The sequence below is a fragment of the Camelina sativa genome, chromosome 5, assembly GCF_030686135.1.
Source record: "Camelina sativa cultivar CO46 ecotype springtype chromosome 5, ASM3068613v1".
NCBI lineage: Eukaryota > Viridiplantae > Streptophyta > Magnoliopsida > Brassicales > Brassicaceae > Camelina > Camelina sativa.
In genome coordinates, this window is record NC_141884.1 from 2,260,161 (window position 1) to 2,278,987 (window position 18,827).

The 18,827-nt window shown below is 39.1% G+C and overlaps 5 protein-coding genes across 10 annotated transcripts; 3 read left to right on the forward strand and 2 right to left on the reverse strand.

The window, feature by feature from the left end:
* Nucleotides 1-215: 215 nt before the first annotated feature.
* On the reverse strand, nucleotides 216-983 carry LOC147943192 (uncharacterized). The gene has a single exon (XM_087452085.1). The coding sequence runs from the start codon at nucleotides 981-983 to the stop codon at nucleotides 216-218; it is 768 nt and encodes a 255-aa protein (XP_087308211.1).
* A 571-nt stretch (nucleotides 984-1,554) lies between these two features.
* LOC104785012 (hydroxyacylglutathione hydrolase 1, mitochondrial) lies at nucleotides 1,555-4,508 on the forward strand. 2 transcript variants are annotated; one of them, XM_010510130.3, is made up of 8 exons: nucleotides 1,555-1,944; nucleotides 2,437-2,619; nucleotides 2,701-2,904; nucleotides 3,192-3,315; nucleotides 3,510-3,610; nucleotides 3,838-3,912; nucleotides 4,009-4,107; nucleotides 4,191-4,508. In XM_010510130.3, exons 1-8 carry the CDS (start codon nucleotides 1,873-1,875, stop codon nucleotides 4,335-4,337), a joined length of 1,005 nt encoding a protein of 334 aa, XP_010508432.1. In that variant the 5' UTR covers nucleotides 1,555-1,872; the 3' UTR covers nucleotides 4,338-4,508. The 2 variants fall into 2 exon arrangements, with proteins under 2 accessions (XP_010508432.1, XP_087369125.1); XM_087512999.1 differs by having other exon boundaries at nucleotides 1,571-1,791.
* Nucleotides 4,509-4,725: 217 nt separating this feature from the next.
* LOC104785013 (3beta-hydroxysteroid-dehydrogenase/decarboxylase) lies at nucleotides 4,726-8,643 on the forward strand. The gene is made up of 12 exons (XM_010510132.3): nucleotides 4,726-5,291; nucleotides 5,492-5,581; nucleotides 5,673-5,806; nucleotides 5,906-6,076; nucleotides 6,232-6,348; nucleotides 6,440-6,519; nucleotides 6,873-7,065; nucleotides 7,153-7,255; nucleotides 7,615-7,789; nucleotides 7,939-8,095; nucleotides 8,184-8,250; nucleotides 8,345-8,643. Exons 1-12 carry the CDS (start codon nucleotides 5,036-5,038, stop codon nucleotides 8,491-8,493), a joined length of 1,692 nt encoding a protein of 563 aa, XP_010508434.2. The 5' UTR covers nucleotides 4,726-5,035; the 3' UTR covers nucleotides 8,494-8,643.
* A 104-nt stretch (nucleotides 8,644-8,747) lies between these two features.
* LOC104785015 (flowering time control protein FPA) lies at nucleotides 8,748-14,850 on the forward strand. Of its 2 annotated transcripts, none has more exons than XM_010510135.3 (6): nucleotides 8,748-9,309; nucleotides 10,761-11,003; nucleotides 11,219-11,275; nucleotides 11,366-12,177; nucleotides 12,423-13,715; nucleotides 13,845-14,159. In XM_010510135.3, the coding sequence occupies exons 1-5, from the start codon at nucleotides 9,040-9,042 to the stop codon at nucleotides 13,681-13,683; spliced, it is 2,643 nt and encodes an 880-aa protein (XP_010508437.2). In that variant the 5' UTR covers nucleotides 8,748-9,039; the 3' UTR covers nucleotides 13,684-13,715; nucleotides 13,845-14,159. The 2 variants fall into 2 exon arrangements, with proteins under 2 accessions (XP_010508437.2, XP_010508436.2); XM_010510134.3 differs by lacking the exon at nucleotides 13,845-14,159 and adding an exon at nucleotides 14,519-14,850 and having other exon boundaries at nucleotides 8,754-9,309.
* On the reverse strand, nucleotides 14,840-18,797 carry LOC104785014 (electron transfer flavoprotein-ubiquinone oxidoreductase, mitochondrial). 4 transcript variants are annotated; one of them, XR_015598216.1, is made up of 17 exons: nucleotides 18,192-18,797; nucleotides 18,013-18,089; nucleotides 17,823-17,929; nucleotides 17,643-17,724; nucleotides 17,418-17,573; nucleotides 17,249-17,323; nucleotides 17,019-17,131; nucleotides 16,825-16,893; nucleotides 16,616-16,708; nucleotides 16,306-16,408; nucleotides 16,096-16,220; nucleotides 15,953-16,002; nucleotides 15,797-15,863; nucleotides 15,635-15,714; nucleotides 15,394-15,522; nucleotides 15,210-15,276; nucleotides 14,840-15,093 (listed from the first exon to the last, which is right to left on the reverse strand). XR_015598216.1 is itself a non-coding variant. In XM_010510133.3 (17 exons), the coding sequence occupies exons 1-17, from the start codon at nucleotides 18,583-18,585 to the stop codon at nucleotides 15,010-15,012; spliced, it is 1,875 nt and encodes a 624-aa protein (XP_010508435.2). In that variant the 5' UTR covers nucleotides 18,586-18,797; the 3' UTR covers nucleotides 14,840-15,009. The 4 variants fall into 4 exon arrangements, 1 of the variants encoding a protein (XP_010508435.2); XR_015598217.1 differs by having other exon boundaries at nucleotides 16,306-16,419; XR_015598215.1 differs by having other exon boundaries at nucleotides 16,306-16,419; nucleotides 17,015-17,131.
* Between the last annotated feature and the right edge of the window lie 30 nt (nucleotides 18,798-18,827).

Below are 18,827 nucleotides of genomic sequence, written 5' to 3' on the forward strand. Positions count from 1 at the left end.
CAATAGAAACACATTAATTTTGAGAACCAGAACATGAACCAGAGTTATAACAGAACCAGGAGTTAGAATCAGACCAGAAATTTGGTTGAGTAAATAACCGCCCATCCGCCAAACCACCATCAATTATTACGCGAGTACAGCCAACAAAAGACAGTGGAAAGTGAAGAGGTAGGGTTTGAGATCGCATCTTCAGAAGAGTTTCTTGCATGCCGCCTTTAAGAGATCCCAGCGAACCAGAGATGGAGAAGATCTAAAGAGAGTTGAGGATTTGAGTCTCTAAAGCTCGAAGCGTTGTTCCGGATCATCAAGTCAAGTTGTCGGAGAAGAAGATCAGAGGGCTTGAAAGCGTTACGATGGAGGCGATGATTTCTCTCAGTCCAGATCGTGTAGATTACCGCTTGCCAAGCTATCAAGAGAAGTTTCCGAGCCATCCTGTCTAGTCTACAAAGAGTTAGGTTGTCTATATTAGTCAACCAGTTGTTCGAAGGCGAGAAAGCACAGCGCCTCGCTATTATTTCCCAGATCGACCAGCTGTAAGAACATTCGAAGAAGAGATGGTCCCGTGATTCAGGCATCGCAGCACAAAGAAGATAAAGAGGGTCCACCCGCAAGCCCCAGTTTAGTAGTCGGTCTCTTGTTGGGCATCGGTTCAAGACAAAAAGCCAGGTTAGAAAAGAATGTTTGGGGATACGCGCTGAGAACCAAACCACCCCGTGCCAAGGAACTGCAGGGTGACTCTCCCTAATAGCAGAAAAAATGGAGTCCGTGTTGTGTCGATCCTTACTTTGGTCATTGATCCACCAAATGTAAGAATCTCGTTCCTCTGTTAAGGTGATTGTAGATAAGGCAATCTGTAGATTCACCTGTGCTTCTGATCTTGCAGGGGTTAAAACCCACGTCCCTTGTCGCCAAAGATCTGCTAGAGTAGCTCCTCTGTGAATACCAACCTGATAAAGCCCATCCTCCTGAAGGTAAGTCGTCATCTTACCTAAACTACTCCAGTGATCAGTCCAAAATTGGCATGATTTGCCATCTCTTAGCTTTACCTTGATCCACGGAAATACCACTTCTTTTAACTTCAACAATTTGTTTGCCAACCAGGAGTTTCTGTTGCTAGGCTTGCGAGACCAGAAGGAACTCAAGTTCCCAGCTAGAATTTCTTGCCTTTACCACGCTACCCAAACCGAGATTTTTTTTTTTTTTTTTTTGTAATTTTCTAAATGCAAGATGTAAGACTGACAAAACTCAACCACTCTAAATTGAGCTAAAAGTTTAAAACCAAATCAGCAAAATACTGACCAAATGGAATCTATTCTATTACGTCTTTGCGTCGACCCAAAAGGAAATGTTTTCTTTTTTCGTCGTTCCTGGCTACCGAAAAGGGAATCTAATCAAGCATAAGAAGTAAAAAAAAAAAAGTTTAACAAATTATATGGTACAACCGTTATATTAATTTATAGTATTGCTTTGAATAATAATAATAATACCATATAGTAAAATATTTATTTCCTCGTGGTGAGAATATTTATAAACGAGTTTATAAATAAATAGAGCACGGGAACAATTTATTGAGGGATTTTTTTTTTAAGTAGTTGAGCTAATTAAATTTGACTTAAAAGCGAAAAGAAAAAAAATAGTTAAAAAAAAAGAAAAAAAAAAAAAGCTGTCTCAAGGTCTCTGACGTTATTTTCCTGTCGAAGTCGCAGACTCGTCATCACAGCTCAGGAGGAGAAATTCTGGGTTTTCTTCTTCTCCTCCTCTACTCGCTAAATCTTCTCCATCTCTAAAAAGGTAAAACCTAATCATCTCCGCGTTTCTATCTGAAGAATCTGTCAGATAGATAGATAGAGATAGAGAGAGAGTTTATAGAGGATGCCAATGATCTCCAAAGCTTCATCTACTACCACCGCCACCAACAATTCATCGATTCCTTCTTGTTCTAGGGTTTACTCTCTCTTCCCCCTTTTTCTTTTTTCTTTACTCTTCTCTTTGATTCTCTCTTTGTTCCTTTTTTTTTTTTTTAATAATTCCGATCCAGTTTTATGGTTGGTACGAGATTTAGCCCTTTTTTCAGAGTTCTGTGTTGGGTACTGTTTATGAGATTTCTCTGCTGTAAAATTTTGAAATTCAGATTCTCGCTGTATCGATCTTCGTTTTGTATGCTTGAGATTTCCTCTGTAGATTCCATTAACTGGGGCTAGTGTTGAGTTTGTCTTAGTAGAGAGAGCTGATTCACACTTTTAATAAAATTGAGACTAGTTAGGTTTGATTCAATCATAAAGGGTCAATTACTATCTATCTGTTGTTGACTCTGGTTAGGTGGAACTGGCGATTCTGTCTGCTTTGTGACAACTGTGTTTTATTAGTCTTTTGTTTGACAATCTTATAGTATTTGTATCGGATTATGATTTTCTTTTGATTGAATTCATGAAACAGATTGGAGGTCAGCTTTGTGTGTGGCCTGGTTTGAGACAACTTTGCCTCAGGAAAAGCTTATTATACGGAGTAATGTGGTTATTATCCATGCCACTCAAAACATTGCGTGGAGCTAGAAAAACCCTTAAAATTACCCACTTTTGTAGCATTTCCAACATGCCATCCTCTTTAAAAATCGAACTGGTTAGTTGTATGCATTGTGCAAACTTTGTTTATCTTCATACGCTTGCTTTTCTTATTTTTTTTTTCCGGGGATGTTTCCAGGTTCCCTGTAGTAAGGACAACTATGCGTATCTTTTGCACGATGAAGACACTGGCACAGTTGGAGTGGTTGATCCTTCTGAGGCTGCACCTGTTATTGAGGCATTGAGCAGGAAAAACTGGAATTTAACTTACATTTTGAATACTCATCATCATGATGATCACATTGGAGGGAATGCTGAATTGAAAGGAAAGTATGGCGCTAAGGTAAGAGGATACTATTGTCGGTTTTGAACTTTATGACCTTGTTTTTTGCGCAAGTCTCATCATTTGTTCCCTTGAAGTATTCCTTAGCCTCTGAATGCTATGAAACGTAGTAGAGCTTTACATTATAATGGTTTGGTTTTTGTGATGTAGTAAAGTGTTAGTCTAACTAGAAAATTTTGGCTTTCTGGGCCTTTTTGTTTTGCAACTATGTTTAGTTGTTCTTTTCGTTGTTACTTCCGATAGATATATATACTGAAGTGTCTTTATGTGACGTATGTTGCCGACAGGTGATTGGATCAGCGTCGGATAAGGATCGGATTCCTGAAATTGACATACTTCTGAAGGATAGTGACAAGTGGATGTTTGCTGGCCATGAGGTCCGGATACTTGACACTCCTGGCCACACACAAGGTTTGTAGCTGCCATATACCTCCACTTTAACAAACTATGATATATGCAGTCAAGTATTGCCAACTTTGAACACGTTTGGTTGCTCACATATTAGTATCTTATTTGTCATTCTCCAGACATTACTGTGTAACTGCTCACTTGAACAACTAGTAATTTCATGTTTTACGCTCTTAATTGTTCTTATTCTCACGCAGGCCACATAAGCTTCTACTTTCCTGGGTCAGCGACAATATTCACAGGAGACCTAATATATAGCTTATCCTGTGGTACCCTTTCAGAAGGTACCCCTGAGCAGGTAACATTGATTGAAAATTAGGCATAAAACCTAACCGATGAATCTGAAAAATAACCCTCTGTAGCCTTGCACTCTATGGTTATCTCTTTTGGCAAAAATGTTCTAAGTGAGTTAATTGTTATAGACCTTATGGAGAGACCATTATGGAGAGACCACTTGGGAGTACTCTAATTCTGCTTTGTCCTTTGTTAACGATAAACCCCCTTTTTTTTTTGCGTAAATCTCAGATGCTTTCATCACTTCAAAAGATCGTGGCGTTACCAGATGATACAAATATATACTGCGGCCGTGAAAACACAGCAGTAAGTTTTACACCACATAAATACTGTCTTATCTCACATTGGTGAACTCTCTGCGACTTGGTGAAATAAACTATCTATATATCCTCCATGATACAGGGAAATCTAAAGTTTGCACTATCAGTAGAACCAAAGAATGAAACTCTTCAGTCCTATGCAACCCGAGTCGCCCATCTGCGCAGCCAGGGACTCCCATCGGTAAAATCTGATCTCTTCCCTATCATCCCCTCTTAGCTCACCAAACGTCTTTCTGGATCTCATTTACTGGGTTTTGCATGTAGATTCCAACGACTGTTAAGGTGGAGAAAGCGTGTAACCCGTTCCTCAGAACATCGAGCAAAGATATCCGTAAATCATTAAGCATTCCAGACTCAGCAACCGAAGCTGAAGCACTGCGTCGTATACAAAGAGCCAGAGACCGTTTCTGAAAAAAAACTTGGGGCATGTTTCTTAATTTGTATAGAAAATTCACAAATCATCATCAGCCGCAAAAAAATCAATATGTTATTATATGTTTTGGGCTTTCTTCAGTTAATCCATTTGAATCTGTATTCAAAACAGAAAAATATCTATATATATTTAGTTGCTCAATTATTAAATTATGAGATTTTCAAGTGTAATATATACTTCAGCACACAACTACACAAGTGTATACGTTTTAGTTCTCTCTTCAAAGAGCTTTACCAAATTTCTAACTTTGGAAATCATTAGTTTGGTGGATTGATGGATTTGATTCACCAAACGTGAAAACGCAACCGTGCGTCTATTGCTTTGTCAACAAATACTTAACAACAAAAAGTCTTACAACAATTAAATACATGATTAATATATTAAAGTCTAATTTAATCGAATTTATGCGAAAAAGTGTCAGTATTAAAAATTATTATTACGTAGCGGAAGAATAAATGGAAACGCTAAAAGGTTTCGCGAGTAAGAGAGAGAGAGAGGTTGCAAGCGTATGATCTGCCCGCCAAGCAACCCCTTCAACATTAGTAGTATATTCAGCTTTTTGTGCACTGATCTAACTCGGCTCGACCTTTTTCGCTGAGTTGACTCGCGCGAGTGCGATATATCGGAAAAAAGCGAATAGAGCTTTGGTTTTTTTTTTTTTAATTCGGCGATAACAATGGAGGGAGAAGATTCCGTCCATGGCGATTCTCATCTCAGCCTCAAGACATGTGTCGTCCTTGGCGGCCGAGGGTTCATTGGTAGATCGCTTGTCTCTAGATTGCTTCGCCTCGGAAACTGGACAGTCCGAGTCGCTGATTCCGCTCACTCTCTAAACCTCGACGAATCCGATTCGGTCCTTGTGGATGCTCTCTCCTCCGACCGCGCTTCTTACCACTCCGTCGATGTTTGTGATAAACCTCAGATCGTTAAAGGTTTGCTTCTTATTTCTCTGTGTATGAATTGCTTGCGCTTTGTTAAGAGACGTTGGACAGATCGGTGTTGTTTGGTATCTGAGAAAATGCTGCGGGAGATTTTTTGGATGTTTGAGATTTTTGGGTTCTGATATGAGTTTTGGTGTTTTAGATGTTGAGATGTGATTGTAACATCATATAATTGTTTTCTTCTTTTGCAGTTAGTGAGGGTTCCTGTGTTGTATTTTACATGGGAGCTACTGATTTACGTTCTGATGATTACTTTGACTGCTACAAGGTTATTGTTCAAGGTAAAGTTCTTGCTCACTTACAAGATGGTTTACCATTTTATTAGTTTAACCTTGGGTGGTTAATTTGTATATGTCGTTGACTCCCTGATAGGTACAAGAAATGTGATTTCTGCATGTCGTGAGTCTGGAGTCAGGAAACTTATCTATAACAGTACTGCTGATGTTGTTTTTGATGGTTCCCAACCTATACATGATGGTGATGAATCCTTGAGACGCCCTTTGAAGGTAATCCCTGAGGATAATTGTTTTGTTGGTTTTTTTTCTCTTTTTGATCTTGTTCAGAGATGATATCTGTTTAACTGTTTTGCTTTGATTCTGTTGCAGTTCCAAGCCATGTTGACAGACTTTAAAGCTCAAGCGGAAGCTTTGATCAAATTTGCTAACACCCGTGATGGTCTCTTAACTTGTGCACTTCGCTCTAGCATTGTTTTTGGACCTGGTGACACGGAGTTTGTACCTTTCCTTGTGAATCTAGCCAAGTCCGGATATGCAAAGGTCTTACTATTATTTCATCACATTATTGAGTTTATGTTAATTATCTTATGATACCTGGAAGATTTCCCTTTGATAATGGCATATTCCTTGAGCTTGATTTATCCTTGGTTTTCTTATGTTTGGGGAATGACTGTCTTTGTCTTTTAAAATTTCAGTTTATAATTGGGAGTGGTGAAAATATGTCTGATTTCACTTACTCTGAGAACGTTTCTCATGCACATATATGCGCCGCAGAAGCATTAGATTTACAAACGGAGTATGTAGCTGGAAAGGTAACCCTGAGGCATATGTATCTACCAAATCACTCCTGAAAGAGCAAGACCTTTATATGTGATGAAGTTTTTCTGTGTCGACTTTATGTAGGAATTTTTTATCACAAACCTCAAGCCGGTCAGATTTTTGGACTTTGTAAGCCACATTGTTGGAGGTCTGGGATACCCAAGGTAACTGAGCATCCAAACAGTTTTTGATATAATGAAACTTGTTGTGAACTCCTTTCTCTTACTGTTTCCTGATTATCCGGTGTCTGCTGAAGCATGGTCGAAGGTCCCTCAGAATTTCTGAACCTACCCTGAATGTTCCCTTCTTACAGCATCTACATTTTTAGTAATTTTCTAATGATATATTTCATGAACTACCTTATCTAGTGGAACTGTTTCGAGTACGGCCATAGCTACTATCTTGTACATGTTTCCGTCTCCTAATATCTATATATTGATCATTAGATAAGATTCAGATCCTTAGACCGAACTTTCTGGTTTACTTCTTTTGATATTTTTCTTCTCGTAAATTGCAGACCATCTATTAAACTTCCTGTTCGGCTGGTTTTGTTTGTTTTCTCACTTCTTAAATGGACACACGAAAAAGAGGGTCTTGGGAGTAATTATGACACAGCTCATCAGTATGCTCTGTTAGCTTCATCAACGAGAACTTTTAACTGCAATGCAGCTAAGAAGCATCTTGGTTACACACCTGTTGTGACACTTGAAGTGAGTTTAAATTGGATTTTATTTGTTTTTATCATATTCAGCTGGTTGAAAGCTTCCTTGGATTCATTAGCTCTTGTTGGATCGTAGGATGGTATTGCATCAACGGTTCAGTGGTTCTCTCGGGATCTTGAGAAGTCTGATGACACGATCATGCAATCTACTGCAGATCAGCTTCTTGGTTGTGGTAAAGGTTAGAACCAACTCGCTATTAACAATTATAATAATGCCCTTTGAAAGTGTTCTTGGCTAAGTATTCAGTTATATTGCTTTAAGTCTGTGTCTCATTTAGCGATGGGTATGATGATGCATGTTAATAAGGCTAAACCTGGAAAGAATCTATCTCTATTCTTAACTTAGATTTCTTGCTACTAGATGTCTAGAACATGCTGAAGTATTTACTTGATCCATTTACACCTGCTTCGAGACCATGTGAGTTTATGCGAGTTGCAACTTTATGTTATGCACATATAAACAAACTCTGGGTCAATGCAAGCGTTTAATGTTAATTTCTTTAAATCGACTTGACTTTTCATCTATGTTCTCATGCAGTTGCAGACATCTTGCTGTGGAGAAATGAGAAGAAAACATTCGTTTCTTTTGTTTTCCTCAACTTGTTATATTACTGGTTCTTCTTTTCTGGAAAGACATTTACTTCATCTGCAGCCCAACTCCTGTTTCTATTTGCTGTTGCTCTCTATGGACTTGCTTTTGTGCCGTCAAAAATGTAAGTATTAATTCCGAAAGTTTAGTTAGCACTACAGAGGATAGTAAACTTATTTTGTGACACCACAATTTTGGTGATGCATCCATGTATATATGTTTCTCTTGTGAAATGTATATGCAGTTAAGTGATATAATTGCTTATTTTGACAGTTTGGGGTTTCAAGTCAAGAAAATACCCCCGTGGAGATTTGAGATCTCGGAGTCAGCTGTGAGAGATTTTAGCAAAGATGTCGTAGTTGTGTGGAACCACGGAGTTGGCCGTTTTAAATCCCTAAGCAGAGGAGGAGACTGGATCAAGTTCTTCAAGGTACAATTCTACTCTCTACACACTTATCCAGTGCCCAGCAAACATGACAGTAAACTCATTTCTCTCGTTTCCTGAAACCAAAAAACAGATTGCAGGATCCCTATATCTCCTCAAACTGATCTTATCCCGTTCATTGGCAGCATTTCTTTTCACAGGTACTTAAACAAAACTTTTGTTTTCACACTTCATAAACATCAGCATCCAAAAATTGTCCTGTCCATAACATTGTCCGAACACTTTGCTGAACAGTGATGTCGTTCTCGTTCACTGCGTTCTTCATCTACGAGCAATACGAGCTTGAGCTCTATTACCTAGCCAGGATCTTCATCGAATGCTTAACAGTTGTTAAAAGGATGGTGCCTGTTTCTGATGCTTCGGCTAAACCAATGTTCTTGTGAAGCTTCCAAAGTCGACTAAATGAACACCAACAGTTCCAGAGACTAATTGCAGTTATTAGATGTTTTTGTACAAACAATATGCTATGTTTCGGAATGTAATCTTAAGAGTGAGAGGGATGATGATAATATATAATTAAGATAATTTACCAATTTGCCATGACTACATTAAAACGCAGCGTTTCGTTTCGGATTCCAAAAAGAAATAGTAATAATAAAATAAAATAAAGGAAAAGTTATCATCTATATATGCCCTTTAAAAGCCGCCGCTTCGACACCTTCTGGGCCTCTCCTCTTTCTCTCTCTCTCAATCTAATCTTCTTCGTCTTCGAACTCTTATCTAGGGTTATCTCTTCTCCTTCTCTGTTAGGTGGGTTGATTTTAAAACTCAAATCTCTCTCTCTTTCTTGCACCACGTACTATACTGCTTCATCGTTCAATTCGTCTCTCGTCGAGATATCGAAATCTCATTACCGCAAAGGTAAAACAATCATCAATTCAGAAGGATTCGAATTCTTAGAATTATCGCCAACTGAAACCAAATCAACGATGGCGTTAGCCATGAAGCCATTCAAAGCCGATGATTCGGGTTTCAAATCGAATAATCTTTGGGTCGGTAGCCTTACGATCGAAACGACAGACTCAGATCTGACCGAGCTGTTTGGAAGATACGGCGATATCGATAGAATCACGGCGTATTCTTCGCGTGGATTCGCGTTTATATACTATAGACATGTGGAGGAAGCTGTGGCTGCGAAGGAGGCTCTTCAAGGAGCTGATTTGAATGGAAGTCAGATTAAGATCGAATTCGCGCGACCGGTTTGTTCTTATCTATTGCTCTCTAACTTTGATTGTCTTTTGTCAACGATTATTATACTGTTTTCACGAATTCATAGTCCAGGAGGTTCACATAACTTTGGTGTTGCTTGTTTAGTTAAAATTTATTTTTTGTGTGTTGAATCTGAGTTCATCTCGTACAAATCAAAGTCGAAACCTAGATTTTTTTTCCTATTATCTATCATAGCTGAAGGCAAAACCCGATCCGATCTTAAAAAAAGATAGAGAAAACGCAATTTCTCAAATTAGTTTGGTTTTATTCTACAACAACGTCTAACCAAACTCGCGCCAAGCGAAACCACAAAAGAGAGCTTATACGTGAAGAATTTGATGTCAAAGCATATATATAAACACTCTTATTCGAATGAGCTGCAAAAGAATACATCAAACACATCTTTCTCTCCGTTATGCAAAAGGTTGATGATTCAATTGTTGTCCTCTGCGATATCATTAGCGTTATCTTCAGACTTGTATCCGCGTTTAGCAGAGTCTGATTTCAGGTTCGCTCCAGTTGTTAAAATCTATCTCACAAGCTTGAGTATGACTAAATTGCGGAATTTGCAAAGGTGAAAAATTTGGAAGCTAGCATATCATCGATCATCAGCCAAAACAGATATCAAATTGGGAGTTTAAAGTTACAGTTTCCTGCAAAACCAAACTGTGTGGAGATTAGTCTACGGGGTACTCGAGATATCATCAACAACCGGCAGCGTATCGCCGGTATCGGTCAAATTCCTTAGTATCGGTGGCACAAATCCATATCAGTTATGGAGGAGTTTAGGGCATGCTTATCCTGGATGCTACAGTAAAGAAAAATTATGTGGTTGTTAATTGGCTAACTCTACCAATCAGATACGTAAGATGATCGTCTTCTGGTGAAAGAGATGCTTTTATTTTTGAAACGCTCTTTCTGAAGAACAAAACGTGCTCCTCACTTCTTGCCCTACGTACATTCTAGGCTTTCCCAGTTTTGTTCCTCAAGGAGTTGAGTTCTTCACGACCATTCTGGGATTTGTATATCTACAGTGATCAAGAAAAAAAGATTCATTTGCAAGCAGACTCAAAATTCAATCTCTCCCGGCTTTAAGTACTTAATGGAGTGTCCAAGGTTTGGTTTATTGTCGACTCAGGCAACAATAAAGACAAGAATGCTTTGCAGAGAACGTTAATGTCTTGCCAGCTTTGAGATCGACATTCTTCTCCTGCAGACCATATGTGTGTTTAGTCTTGATAGACTGTTAACACTGATTGATAAGAGGAAGATGATGTTGTTAGTTTAGGATAGCAATTGATGCCAATTGGTGTCATAATGTAGTTGGAATTATGTGTTAGTTTGTGTGTTTAGTTTCCTTGATGTTTGAAGCTCTATTCTCTGCAACCTATCTGGGTATTATTATATCAACTTCTTATGTATGCGCCTTTTGTTGTTGCAGGCAAAACCTTGTAAGAGTCTTTGGGTGGGTGGAATCAGCCCGAGTGTCTCGAAGGATGAGCTGGAGGAAGAGTTCAGCAAGTTTGGGAAGATCGAGGATTTTAGATTTCTTAGAGAACGCAAGACAGCTTTCATTGATTATTATGAGATGGATGATGCTTTACAGGCTAAGAGCATGAATGGAAAGCGAATGGGTGGTAGCTATTTGCGGGTTGATTTTCTTCGGTCACAAGCGCCAAGAAAAGTAAGTGCCCTTGTGACATTTATTTCTGTTTACTTTAATAATTTGCATCAGACTTTTAGTGCTGAGCTCTGTCTTTTGCACCTAGGAGCAGTATTTACCCGAATCAACTGGTCTTTTGTGAATTCTTACAGCTTTGTAGCACCGTTTCATATTCCATAATAGTGTCTGCTCATCGTTTTTATTCTGAAATCAAGTTACTTTGTCTTTATCTTTAGGAACAATGGGCTGGCTCCTATGATAACAGGAATGGGAATATGAATCAGAAACCGCAGGTTAGTACTCGTAAAAGTTGAAAATAGTATGTTTCTTGTTAATGGTTATTTGTGTAGGTTTGGCTTTGACATTTTGGTATATTCTTACAGTATCCTCACTCATATGAAGATGGTAAAGGAGGTGTCCAGCCAAGTAAGGTTCTGCGGGTTGTGTACCCTCCTACTCTTCAGATAGATGAGCAAGTGCTACACAATGCAATGATACTCTTTGGTGAGATCGAGAGGATTAAAAGTTACCCATCAATGCATTTTTCACTTGTGGAGTTTAGAAGCGCGGAGGAAGCTCGCCGTGCAAAGGAAGAGCTACAGGGGAGGTTATACAGGGATCAGAGAATCACAATTATGTACTCAAACGATGAGCTGCCTCCTCAGCAAGATGATACTAGTTTTTACTCTGGTGTGAAACGGTCAAGGCCAGATATGTACAACAATGACCCGTCATTTGTAGCTTCTCCTCATTCTACTGGAATTCCTGGGTCTATGAGGCCCTTCAGAGGTAGCAATGAGCGTTCTTATAATGGTTCAGAATACAACGATGTTGTAGGCAAGGAGCCAAACTGGAGGAGGCCATCACCAAATGGAACGGGAATACTCCCATCTCCAACAGGGCCTGGAATCCTCCCATCTCCTGCACAAGGTACGAGGTCAAACCCTGGTTCTTGGGAAGGATATGATCCTGCTCAGTTGGACAGGGAAAGTAAACGAGCCAAAAGAGATGGATCGGTGGACGGTTTTACTCCAATGGGTGTAGATGAGAGGTCATATGGACGTGGTTCAGTTGCTGCTAGGCCTAACCGTGGTCACTCTGATTCTGACATGTGGAGAGGAATGATTGCCAAGGGTGGCACTCCTGTCTGTTGTGCTCGTTGTGTACCTATTGGAAAAGGGATTGAAACTAAACTGTGAGTACCCTTTACAGTATTTTAACCCTTCTAATGTTTTCATTCTTTTAGAGAGAACCACATATTTTCTTTACATTCTTGATGGAAGTTAGAGGTCATTATTTTAGGTAGTAAATTGTAGGATTGACTATTGCTTGTATAGTTTCTGAGATGTCTTGATTTACGTGGTGCTAATGCATTTATGATTTAACTGATGACGTTTCCTTCAATTGCTGACTTTGTTTTTTTTTTAAATTGATGTATAGCCCTGAGGTCATCAATTGTTCAGCAAGAACTGGTTTGGATATGCTCGCCAAACATTACACCGAAGCCATTGGATTTGAAATCGTTTTCTTCTTACCAAACCTGCAAGAAGATTTTGCGTCTTACACTGAATTTCTCCGCTACCTTGGCTCAAAAAATCGGGCAGGTGTTGCCAAATTAGATGATGGAACAACGTTATTCTTGGTGCCTCCATCAGATTTCTTAACTGATGTACTCAAAGTGTCTGGTCCAGAACGGCTTTATGGTGTTGTTCTCAAGTTGCCTCCGCCAGCTGTTCCTGTTGCAGCATCATACAGACATGAAACTCAGTACAATCCTCTGCCTTATATGGATCAAGCCCGGGTTTCACCTGCCAATGCCAGTCACAGTTTATATCCTCCTAGGGAAAATTACAACATGGGTGCACCAGAACATTTGACAGCTCCTTCAAAACCATCCGTTAGCGAGCCTCTCAGAATACCTAACAATGCAGCGCCTCAAGCTGGGGTTAGTTTAACTCCGGAGCTTTTAGCGACTCTGGCATCTTTTCTCCCTGCAACTTCTCAACCTACTGCCCCCGAGAGTCACCAACCTTTGTCAGGCAATTCAACAGTTGTTTCCACAGTTACTCAATCCAATGGACTGTACAATGGAGAAGCACCGTCAAGTCAGTCATTCCAACAATATGGAAATCAATACACTCCAGCCGGGCAACTACCTCCTCCTCCCCCTCTGCGATACCCAGCAGCTTCAAACAACCCCAACTACTCTAGCGGAATGGTCCATGGCAACGTGCAATACCAAGGCCAATCTGTTAACATGCCTCAGCTGTCTCCGTTACCAAATATGCCTCGTAATAATTATGCCATGTACACACAGGGTTCGTCAAATCATACTGTTTCTCAGCCCATGACACAGCAATACCAACCAGAAGCTTCCATGCCAAACCAAAACTATGGTCGTCCAAGCTATCAGCAAGCTAATTATCATGCCGTTACAACAAATCAGGCGCATAACTTAAATCCTTCCCAATTCCAAGCTGCTATGCAACCACCAACTGACAAGGCAAACTTAGAGCCACAAAGCCAAACACCACAGTTGCAGCCTTTGCTCTCTGGGGCTGATCAAGGTACAACAGATGGGGAGGTGGATAAGAACCAGAGATACCAGTCAACACTACAGTTTGCCGCAAACCTTCTTCTCCAGATACAGCAGAAGCAGCAGCAACAGTCTTCAGGTACTCCGGCTGGACAGGGGCCTTGAAACTAGCTCCACCCGCCATCGTAATCTTTAAGGTAAATCATCTCTATCTTCACCCTTTGTTTGATCACTGAGTTGAATGAGCATAAGCTCTGTTGATATTTGCATTTCTGTAGAGTTATCTGTGTAAAAGCTGAAGCATTTTAGTCTACATTTTTATATAGGGTACATGAACTTTTGTGAGAAAAACGTAGGATTGCTTTGTTGAAAATACATCTTTTATCTGTTGCTTGCATTGTCATTGTGGATGCCTACTTTGTTGGTTCTTTCTATGCTTCTACCATGAATCCAGCCTAATGGTATACATATGACATCTACTTTGGTATTCTTCTTATGACATGTAAATTTTGCTTTTTATTGAATTCCCTTTGTTTTTGTGGAGCTACGATGGAGTGTGTATGTGTGTGTAAACGGTTGGTTACTAGCATACCTTGGATTTGTAAATTTCGTAAATGTGATAAGAATATACTTTGTGATGATTAGGAGTTCTAATTGCTTGTATAGAAATATAACAACCTTTGCTTCAGCTTGCAAAACTCTAATACAAAAGATAAAGAGTTTCAGAATCTTAACTGCGATCATTAAAGAGCATACAAAGACGACTGATTGCAGAAAGCCAATTTGATAGACTTGAAAATGCTGTCCGAGAAAAACTCAGATGAACACAATCTGATGATACTCTTATCATTAACCAAACCTCTTAAATTACCAAGGAGAAAATAACAGATTCAATCGTGTGATTTGCCTTTTTATGAACTTAGAGAAAAGTGATTGAATTGGAGGAAGGAAGCTTAGAGAAGCCGTGTCACTAACTCATACCTGTTTTGAAACTGTGTAGGTGGTGGTTTGGGCGCTAAAAGCGGTAAAACTTGCCTGACCAAGAGAGAGGCGTTGTGCTATAGTAAGAAGTGTACGAACAAAGTCCTACAGACGCAAAAAAAGAGAAGAAGAAGGCTTGGTGCTCTTAGCTCATCCTCGTTTTTCTTTCTTTCTTAGGTTTTTTCCCTGCGGTGTTTAGATAAAAGAAAGGCTGTATAAATTGACTGTGAATTTTAGATTTTCTTTTCTTTTCCTAAATAGTTTATTTTTGTTACTCTTATAAAACAAATCCTCGACATCATGTCAAAATTGTTGATGATATTTCAATGGAGAACCCAAGTTTTAAATCTACTTTCTCGTATGCCCCATTAGTATCATGTGAAAGTTTTACAAACAAACAAAACACTAGAGCTTACGTACATTTATTTACTATAAAAAAAAAAACTCAGACATACGATTTTGTTGAGTTTCATTTATGGTAAAAGTGAGAAGTTTGTTAAACTTTGGAGACTACATGAGGGAATAGGCAGGGCCTCCACCTCCTTCAGGCACCGTCCACTCTATGTTCTGCTTAGGATCTTTGATGTCACATGCCTTTCACATATTTAAAAACAAAATTCAAAATAACGATTTAAACTTCTCCAAAATCAATCGAGTAACATGAATACACATGATTTAACAAAAAGTACTTGAAAGTCAGTGATGCATACCTTGCAGTGCAAACAGTTTTGAGCGTTGATCTGCAGTTTCGGCTTTCCCTCTTCATCTTCCACATATCTTTTTTTTAAGTTTAGAATCAACATACAAACCATGATGAGTATCTTGTTTCAGTAAGTTACTCTATTGATCAAATTGCACATGTAGAGATAGAGGGGAGAGTAAGTGAGTTATTACTCGTAAACACGGGCTGGGCAGTATCGTGACTCTGGTGCAGCATACTCTGGAAAGTTTACCTTTTCTGGAATCTTGGGATCCCTCAAGCGCAAATGAGATGGTTGATCATGATCATGATTGGTATTACTCCTGTTATCATCATCATCATTCAACATTCAAGATGCAACCAATTACTCGTAAATACCATAGGAGGAGTACTTTTACATTGTAGATATATTGGAGTTTGTGTCATGGTACAAACCTGTATAACGAAGTTGGCACATCAAATGACAAAACACCATCTGGCTTTGGATACTCAATTGGTGTGCATTTCCGAGCAAGCTGCATTAAAATGTAGCACGACTTTAGTTGTGTTTTCATCAGTCAATGTGTTAAGGTTTATACAAGTGCTTGTAATACTTACATTTGTTGCTTCGTGGTCAGCTTTCCCATGCTTGAGCGTGAAAGGGACCTTTCCTTTCAGTACATAGCTGCATAATCAAACATAAATAGTTCACTTATAGCAAAAAGAAATGATCATACAAACACTGCAAAAAGGAGAATCAAGCCCAGGTCTTACTGTTCCATAGCACTCACGGCCAAGCCAGGGAGTAGCCCATACTCGAATGCCTGCAAGGATTAGAGATTAAGATCTTATCTTCAAGGAAATATCAATTAGATAGGAAACAATATGCGTTGGTATATGTTCATGATATTACGTACAGGACGGTAGTTTCGAGCTGCGTAGAGCTCCTTCCACACCCATGAATCCTTCAAGTTGTCCCAGTATGTGTTCATGTTTATACCTTCATGAAGTACACCAAATGCAGCCTCTGCTGCTAACATTCCTGTAACATGTTGATGACATTAAGATGAGAATTCTGTGATGGGACAATGAAATAAAACCGTATTTTACCAACGATTTATTGTGACCTGATTTCATTGCTGTATGCGTTCCTTTAATCTTGGGTACATTGAGAAAACCAGCTGAACATCCAATTATTGCTCCTCCAGGAAATACTGGATAGGGAATGGACTGAAATTTTACTAGCATCAAGTTCAAATATGTTATAAATTGCCAAACAAATTCACGATGCTATCTAGAAATCTTATTTCCCAGTCAATAAAGCTAAACTATGTATGGACATTACATGCATTAGAAAATGGCTAACACCAAAATGGGAATTGTACTGCTTTCAAAGAATCAAGGCAGCAGTATCTAAGGGGGTAAGTTTCAACTCACCTGAAAACCACCTTCATTTAAGGTACGAGCTCCATACTGAAGCACAGTACCGCCTTCTAAGATGCGTTTAATGGCAGGATGGTGTTTGAGTTTCTGTTTGGAGGATAAAATGATATTGTTCATCAAACTTCTCAATTTTGAATTGCCTTATTAGAAAGGTATTCATTGTAACCGGCAAAAAGTCCAATCGTAATGAGATATTGACATACCTGAAATTCCTCATACGGATTCAAAAAAGGGTTGTGGTAATTCAAGGCAACAACCAAACCAAGCGCAACCTGTTTGGTTGAAAAGAAAACACAAACTGAGCTACCAAAATTGAAAGATAAGTTTTGTAATTGATTAAGGCAATATTTTCTCAACAGTACCAAAGAATCTTCGAAGGGAGAGATGAGTTACCTGCCTGTCGTTCATGTGGTACAAGAATGAACCTCCATAAGTTTTGGGATCTAAGGGCCAACCCAATGTATGAACAACTTCCCCGGGGTTATGCTTGCTTTCATCTATCTCCCAAACCTGTTATACTAAAAGTATCAGCAATTAAAAATGACATATGGCCAACAGTTTCCAAAGAGAAACTATTAAGCAAAACCTGAATTCGAGTTACAACTAATCAAGGATAGAAGTGGTTACCTCCTTAATTCCCAAAGCATATGTCTGATGCTGAGCATTAACCTCCTCTCTTAATTTATACTTTTTAATGATTCTCTGCACAAATAAGAGTAAGAACTTGGTTAGCATGAGCAGTAGATGCAGGCAAATCGTGTGTGTGTATCCTTATAATCAAAACGGTTCTTCTGACCTCTGACAATGATCCTCTGCATCCCTCTGCAAATAGTGTAACTCGCCCTTTTATGTCAACACCTGGCTGGAAATTCTCCTTCTTGGAACCATCTTTGGATATACCCATATCTTTGGTTGCAATCCCAACAACTTTATCACTTGCATCATATAAGACCTGAAAAGGAACGTTTCCTATGAAAAAACATCAATTGTATTCATTCAAGACTCTAAACAGAAAAATTACCTCACTAGCAGAAAAGCCAGGGTAAATCTCAGTTCCAAGCTCCTCAGCTTTTCCTCCTAGCCAACGCACCAGTTGACTCAAACTGCATACACAAGCACCACCAAATACCAAATATCACAAATAAAACTTGTAAACATGTACACAAAAGAGTAGTAATAGAGTTTCTCTCTTACACAATACCTGATAACGTAGTTTCCCTTGTTATCAAACGGAGAAGGAAGTGAAATTGCACGATCTTTCGTCAAAAACCAGAACTTATCAGATGAAGCAGGGATCTCAATGGGTGTCTACAAACATACATATGGTTTCTTCTTAGTTCTTAAACAAGGAGCATACAAGACTAAGTAAAGAGAGAGAGAAAGGGTCAAACATGTTCTTGTCTCCAATGAGGTAGAAGTTCATCTAATGCCACAGGTTCAAAAACATTTCCAGATATAATATGTCCTCCTACATATAATGAAACTCACAACCAATTACAGAGAGCTAAAAGAGAATATAAAGATCAATACTTTATTGAGAAAGAGAGAGAGAGAGAGAGAGGAAACTGACCTACTTCTGCTCCTTTCTCAACGACGCAAACAGAGAGATCAATGTTCTTCTCCTGAGACAGTTGTTTCAATCGTATAGCAGCAGATAAACCGGCCGGTCCAGCTCCGACAATCAGAACATCGTACTCTATCGACTCTCTTCCCGCTTCACTGCTGATACTCCTCCCATTCACTCCTAAAGTCCTCGAATTTGAGCTTAAAGGTGAAATTTTTTGAAACAACTCGACGAGATAAGGATACCCAGATCGATTCGAGTGCCTCGGAGGTGACGACGACACAGACGAGGATGAGGTAAAAGGTTTTGACGAAGGTAATAGAGGGAGAATCAGACGGTGATTCTTAGAGCTTCTGAATTGATTCGAAGAAGAAGAGAGCTTTACAAGGAATCTATGCATGATGATGGATCACTACTGAGTAAAACAAGGATGATGATGATCGAGGAGGAAAGGATTAAGAAGAAGAAGACATTAACAAAAGCTTCGTACTGACTCGGCGATGATGTGGCAGCCTCATTCGTATCTCTCTCTTTATCTAAAAATATAACATTAATGTAATGTAATGTTTTTTTTATAACTAATATTAATGTAATATTTTTGCGGTAAAAATTATGAAACTGGTCGTGACGTATATTTATCAA